We start from the raw sequence: 6,911 nt of genomic DNA, 5'->3' as shown, positions 1-6,911 counted from the left end.
CTAAAATCGAAAATCAACCTCCCCACAATTTTTGTAAGAGAAATGTTTTTTTTTAACATGTAGAAGTGAGACCGGATGAAAAAAATTTATTTGCTAAAATTCTGTCAAATTTCACTCTGGCTTTAAAATAACAGATTTAAGGACAACGAGTCATCGCCAAACCTTTTTGCAAAAAGTGTGTGTGTATATATGAGAGAGAGAGAGAGGTTCTTTAACACTAGCAAGTTACAGGTTTTTGTTTTACTAAGGAGCTGGTGAGGTGGCTCTGAGGAAGCTGGAGCTATACCTTCATGATTAAACATGTTTTTGATGGCCTCATGGAAGGTATACAATTTATGGTGGATTAAATTTAAAAAAATACATCGATATCTTAAGGAACATTAGTGTTTGTGCTGGCTTTTGCTACAAACCCATACCAAATGTTTAAACACTGTCTTTAGTTTAAAAGAAATACAATATATCAGGTAAGCAGCTTACCCAATGGGACGCATTTCCAGTGCAGAGCTTGCAACGCTGCAAAATTCTACTTTTGAAACAACCCGTTTTTTACGCCACTTTATTGCAGAAAATGGTGAAATTATTTTAATGGAGTAGGATGTAAGGATTCAAAATTTTCCTTACTGTTTATTGTTCCTACAAAACAAAAGCTCTGGATGAGCACAGGCCTGTGGGTAAAATCTTTTAAAAAAAGGTCATTAATTTTGACACCCTGGATTATTGTAATTTTTTTCATATATAGTCTGTTTTGCGCATTTTCTTTTATCATTTGTTTGTTTTGTATATGAAAACACCACAATGACAACCACAATTACATTTTACACAAGGACTGCAACATTTCTTCCTAACACAGCGGTTTCAACTAAACACTAGAACTGGAGAATTATACCGGAATGCAACACTCTTATAATGAAGAACAGCTAATTAACAAAATAAAAGGTAAGCAGGAGGAAAAACACATGAATATGCAGATCTAAAGCTGGATCTTTGAAAACACAAAAGGCGTGCCAAGACATGAAATTAAAGATTAGTTTTGTCATTTTCTCACATTCCTATTTTATCTATTAGAAAAAAGTACCATTTTAGATACTTCAATCATTTTGGCATCCAAGATCTCAAAACTCAACCTCTGTTTCAAAATACGTGATTTCTGCCTTAAAGAACAACTAAATTGCTTTTAAAAGAAAAAAAAAAAAAGTCCTTTTCACAAAAAAGGTTATCATTTCCTCTCATCTTCTCCAAGAACGAGACTCATCTTCATCCTCTTCGTCGTCATCCTCCTCTTCTTCCTCAGGCAAAAGAGAGCTTCCCACCTCCTAGATAAAATGGAAAGAATAATGAGAACAGGAAAAACATGACCACTCTGTATCTCTCCCACCACTGAACTTATTTGAAATGTTAAAAATCAGATAGTCAAACCAGTATTAAAAGATCACCTATACAGAAAGCCACCATGAATGCCTGCCCCCTTCCCCCTCTCAACCTTTAAAGCACACAGAGACCCTCGAGCTGTGATAAGCCGGTTTGACTGTCGTTGATAAATGCAATGGATAGACAGTTCGTCAGTTTCTACCTCTTCCTTTGCTTCCTCTTCATCTGGCTCCGTGGATATAGACGGAGTCTTGGGCTTATACCACGATATCTGCAGAGTGCGACCTTTGAACCTTGCACCTTGGTTTGCAGCCTGAAAGAAAATGGGATACAATTCATCTCTCCTGCATCATGTAATCCAAATCTGTCACCACTGCATAAACATGTCATAAATTTAAGAAGCACACAGATGAAACTAAACAAGTCTATTCAACCAATCCAAGCAGTGGCTAAATATTGCTGCTCCATGGACTACAACTGGTCCATTTGGGTGCCAAGTTTATACATTGTATCACCTGGAAAGTAAGCAAAGGCCCTTCTTTAATGATTTAAACAAATAATTGTTACAGTATTTAGGTCTGCTGCCGTTTATATAATCTACCACATTGATTGTGAAGATAATACTAGTCTCAGGTTTGTTTGCAGTAATGCAACGTTAGCACCACCTACAGGCCTAATGTGAACCTGTACTGGCTTTAAAATGAATTACAATAAACAAAACAAATAGTCAATAAGTATTCCAAATGACTATTTAAATATTGTAGTTTCATTGATCTTACTTGATACAAGTAATCAAACCATCTGACCACATTTTAACATACACAATGCAACTGAACAGCTATCAGCTTGCTTCATGTTACAACACATTGGACAAAAACAAATCTCAGTTTTACATGCACTCCATTCAACAGGGCATTTAAAAAAAATTCTGTAACCAACTATTACAGGTTGCTGGATTGGCCCATATTCAAGTCCACCCGGCAGTCCTTCACTGCAACACTCTGGAGGTTCGTTGAGGAGCTCAATACAACATTCAGTTCATCTGACACAACCATGTTACAAAACATACCAAACAGACTTGGCAATGAACGTCTAGAAAAGTTGAAAACCACACAGATGATCAACAGCATCTACCTCCTTAGCTCTGAATATTAATAGTAAATTTAAACAATCTACGCATTTTCCCTTCTGTAAATTATGAATGCAGTACACAAAACATTAAAAAAAAATAAAGAAATTATATTAGATCTTACATTTTCTGCTTCACTTCTTGTCCTGAATTTCACCACAATACTTGTTGCATCATAATCATGTAGCTCTTCAACCTCCCCAAATTTCTGAAACAAAATAAATACACACACTTAAAATTAAGGGTCATCATACATTATATTTAGTTGAAAAGTAGACAGGAAAAACAAAGTAAATATTTTAATAATAATAATAACAGATTCTCCCTGGTCTGAAGGTTTTTGCACTCTGTAAAAAGGAAGCAAAGGTATTTTACTGGAAGATCACTAATTCTTCATCTTTATACTTTCACAAACACACAATCACATTTCTATTTGCAATCACCAGTCCTGCTTGGGAAAAAAAAACAAACACATTTTTAATTAATAGCATTGCTCACTTACTACAAAGTGAGGCATTAACTCCTCTTTTTCTTCTTTAGTGACCCCCAGTATTGCCAGAGCTCTTGGTCTGTGATCAACCACCATGTGATTCATCCCTCCTCTTCCCCGCACACTTCTCCCTCGACCCCTGCCACGGCCTCGGACTGGGGCAGCCTTTCCACGACCTGCAGGAATGAGACCCAAGCGGGCAGCCTGGAAAAACAGAATTGGCATGATTAACCCGACAACACTGCCCTTAATGACTCCACCGACTCAAAAATGCTATCCAGAACAGCTTTCTCAATTTAATCTGTGTATTTTGTGTTCCAGGCACACAGGGATGACACGGACAGAACTCTGCCACTTGTGTTGTTAGGATGACTTGTGAGAAGTCATCTGCAGTATGCCTCTTGAGTGAGCTTCAACTACGGCTTTAACAAAAGTAATGAACTCCGATACCGATTCTGTTTTCACTCACCTCAACCTGAAGTTGACCAAGCTTCTTTTTCAAATCTGTAGTGTCTTCTCCTGAACTCAGTTTTTTATGAAAATCCATTTCTGCATCTAAAAGTTCCCTTTGTGCCTTGGGGGAGGGGATTAATAAAGAAATCATTAACATTAAAAATGCACTTGGAGATATTTATTATGCAAATTATGCAGTGCTGCAAAACTAAATATTGAATAAAGATACGTGAATTTTTAGTATTTCTGTCTTATGCCACCACCATTTCTTGTCCCCAACCTGTAAAACACTTTCATCACTTACATCTACTTTCGTCTTGGGCTGAGTGGACTTCAGAGGACTGCTGGAGCTTGGTTTTATTTCATCCTTCAGTTGCGAAATCTTATCCGTAAGCTCTTTGAAGGTTTTCATGATGTTCGCTCTCTCCTCCGGCTTCATATTCTTATTTTTTTCAAGTCTGTTGATTAATGCCTAGAATAAAATAAGGAAAAATACTTTCATAAATGTCAATGGCTATATAGCTTATACACCAATTGTCTTTTTTAAAAAAATTTCATATAAATATAAGCCCTTACCTTTTGGCATTCAATTTGTTTCTCCAACATTTCTTGCTTCTTTTTCCTCATGTCTTGTTGCAATTTTAGTGTCTCCTGAAGTTAGAAAAAACAGATGTTAATGAACAAAGTTATTCAGATTCAAAGCTAGGCTCCTAGGAAAGCTCAAGATAAACAACAATATACATACAATGACATCCTATTAATACTTAACCATCAAGACCAAATATTCATTAGGGATTTCACTCTTACAGCATGCTGTTCGACACCTTGAATGATGTCCTGTCATTTATTTAACAAACTGTATGTAGATTGTATGATTTTATGAAGTGTAATGGTTGTGTAACTATTTTGGTAGCTTGTTCTCCTTAATAACAAGCTGTTCAAATTAAGTGGCTACTCCAGTGCATAACATTTCAAATAAGAAGAACCAGTACCAGAACCATGTACCTGCTTTTTCTTCACTGCCTCGTGTGCTTCAAGGGCTTTGGTCGACTTTGCCATTGGCTTTGTAGTCATCTTCATGACTGGGGAGCTATAGACTGCCTTCGTGTGACTTGCAGAGGTATTCAAACCCTTGAAAAATTAAAAGTGTAAAAATCATTGAAGGCCTGCATGTATTGAATTATGAAAACAAACTTTGTTACACAATACAGCTAAGGACACATATGAGTAACCAATTGTTAATCCGCACTGAATGTATGTTGGAAATTATAATGTCTATCTACAGTATACCTAATCTGAAAGCCCCGTCTCTACTTACTCTTCCTTGTCACATGTATCTGAGAAAGTATGGTTAATTATTAAAAAGAAGTGGACACTTCTATTAGTTAAATCATGCATGCATCCAAGGACTAGACACAGGTCTCTTTATGCACTGAACTATATTCAAGCAAAACCCTTTGTGCAAGGCAAACATTATAACCCATTTCCCCATTTGCTAATCCTTGGAAAACATTATATCAGAAAAAAGTCTAGTTCAAAGTAAGAAAAAAACAAAACAAAACTATATGCTCCATCACAGTGGTTGTCACATCCAATATAGACAAGTTCATGAGGGATATCAAATATACATACACACCACACAAGATGATAGCCATATCTGTAGTCTCTTGAGAGTATAAAGCACACTTAAAACATGTGTCACTGTTCCTATCAAAAAATACCACTGCTACCTTTTACAAAAAAAAAAAAAAAAATTCAACTACTTGGTTGATCGGCAAAGCTATGGGATTAGATGACAAACAAACTGGTTTAAAGTATTCATTTTGGTAACAGTTGAAAAGCACATTGCTATTACCTGTGATATCTCTGCTGAAGCACTTGTCTGGATGAACCCTGTATGTAGTGGATCAGCTTTATTTACAGCCATTGCTCCAGGTCGAGTTTTCATCTTATTGAGAGAGTATGTCCCGGGGTTCAGCAGCTTGTTCATTACCTTAAAAAAAAAAAAAAAACATCCGTTTTTAATTTCTGAAGGTACAAAGAAATACCTAAAACAAAACACCCTCCCGCTGGAAAACATTAAAACACAACAGAAACATTAAGTCCTAGCCCTTTGTAAAGAACCAAACCACTGCATCCCAAGAAATGTGCATTTAACACAGACTACAGTACATTCACCAATATTTATTTGTGAACACATTTTATTTAATATACAGAAAAATATATATTGTTATAAGACAGATGTTTTTTTTTTTCTTCTTTTCTTGAGATACAACACATAAAACATACACCAAAACCAGCCTATATTAACAGTATGCATAGGCCATAATGGACAGAGATACTGTAAACAAGCCTGAAGCACATAACACAGGGGGGAGGATGGTGTCTGAGAACACAGCTCATCTCATGTGCAATGACAGGTTCTCATTACACCTTTCCCAAGGCCCTGACAAACAGCACACTTTCTATCGAGTACACTAAATGAAATGCTTACCTTATGAACGTTGGCATGCTGAGGTACTGTTGAAGCATCCTGAGAGGGTGTCTGCTGTTGCTGCTCATTACTCTCCCGGTGCCAGTACACTCTGATAAACCTGTTATTTAAGACAGCCTCCGTGCTAGAGATAGCCCTCCTGGCTTCTTCATTCACAGTATACTGTATAAGAGCCGCTTCTGGATCCCCTCCAAAGACAACCTGAAAATGAAAAGCCAAATTACTGTCAAGAGAGTGAACGAATGCATCGGCAGTGCTCGCAGGCATAAAATAGTCTGAACTTCTTATATTCTGAACAGCGGTTTTCTGTAAAACACATAATGCGCTAACAGACTCTTCCAAAAAGTAATAATTAAGAATACTTTAAAAGTCCCAACTGTGCCCAGTACTCCGATCTGTTGGGATTATTATTTCTGAGAACAAATAGGCCAGTAAAAAAATAAATAAATATCACTTGTTTCTTTTAGCACATTAAATGAAACCCTTTGGGATGTTATGGAAGTCTTACCTGAATGTTGACAATAGTACCAAATTTGCTGAAATGCTCATTCAGTTTGGCAATATTGTTGATATCCCTGGGGATTTTGCGAACTTCAAGCTTGGTGTTGGCGTAATGATTTTTCTTTTGAAAGCCAGGTTTATGCTGGTTGTTGAAATTTTGCCTTAAATCAAATTCAAGAAAATGTTAAAATACCTACGTATGCGTTACTACGTACTATAAACCAACAACAATGTATTCTTAAGAACAGAAACCGCAACAAAAAACTGTATAATAAACTTGAAAAGTTCACCTAATAGGTTAAAAAAATGACAGACTATAGACAATTCCCTAATCATCCTCTATGGAGATAGTAACTGCTGCAGATAGGAATTATCTGCACAAGATTAACCCCACACTCCTATCTAACAAGACATTTGAGAAACAGTGCTCTTACTTTTCCAGCCAGGATTTCTTAGTTGCGGGGGCATCAGTGACA

General features: G+C 36.6%; 1 protein-coding gene across 1 annotated transcript in view; it reads right to left on the bottom strand.

The window, feature by feature from the left end:
- Positions 1-611: 611 nt before the first annotated feature.
- Positions 612-6,911, bottom strand: part of LOC121324709 (RNA-binding protein 27-like) — a 15,281-nt gene continuing 8,981 nt past the window's right edge. The window contains exons 11-22 of the mRNA XM_041266835.1: positions 6,870-6,911; positions 6,443-6,596; positions 5,935-6,135; positions 5,296-5,433; positions 4,446-4,571; positions 4,017-4,091; positions 3,745-3,912; positions 3,457-3,561; positions 3,000-3,191; positions 2,622-2,705; positions 1,571-1,681; positions 612-1,313 (exon numbers count right to left, since the gene is read on the bottom strand). The exon at positions 6,870-6,911 is cut by the window's right edge and continues 103 nt beyond it. Coding sequence (XP_041122769.1) covers positions 1,227-1,313; positions 1,571-1,681; positions 2,622-2,705; positions 3,000-3,191; positions 3,457-3,561; positions 3,745-3,912; positions 4,017-4,091; positions 4,446-4,571; positions 5,296-5,433; positions 5,935-6,135; positions 6,443-6,596; positions 6,870-6,911 — 1,483 coding nt within the window. The 3' untranslated portion in view covers positions 612-1,226. The remainder of the gene's footprint in view (positions 1,314-1,570; positions 1,682-2,621; positions 2,706-2,999; positions 3,192-3,456; positions 3,562-3,744; positions 3,913-4,016; positions 4,092-4,445; positions 4,572-5,295; positions 5,434-5,934; positions 6,136-6,442; positions 6,597-6,869) is intronic.

Source organism: Polyodon spathula, chromosome 12 (genome assembly GCF_017654505.1).
Source record: "Polyodon spathula isolate WHYD16114869_AA chromosome 12, ASM1765450v1, whole genome shotgun sequence".
NCBI lineage: Eukaryota > Metazoa > Chordata > Actinopteri > Acipenseriformes > Polyodontidae > Polyodon > Polyodon spathula.
The sequence above is the reverse complement of the archived record's forward strand: the minus strand, read 5'-3'. Positions and strand labels throughout refer to the sequence as shown.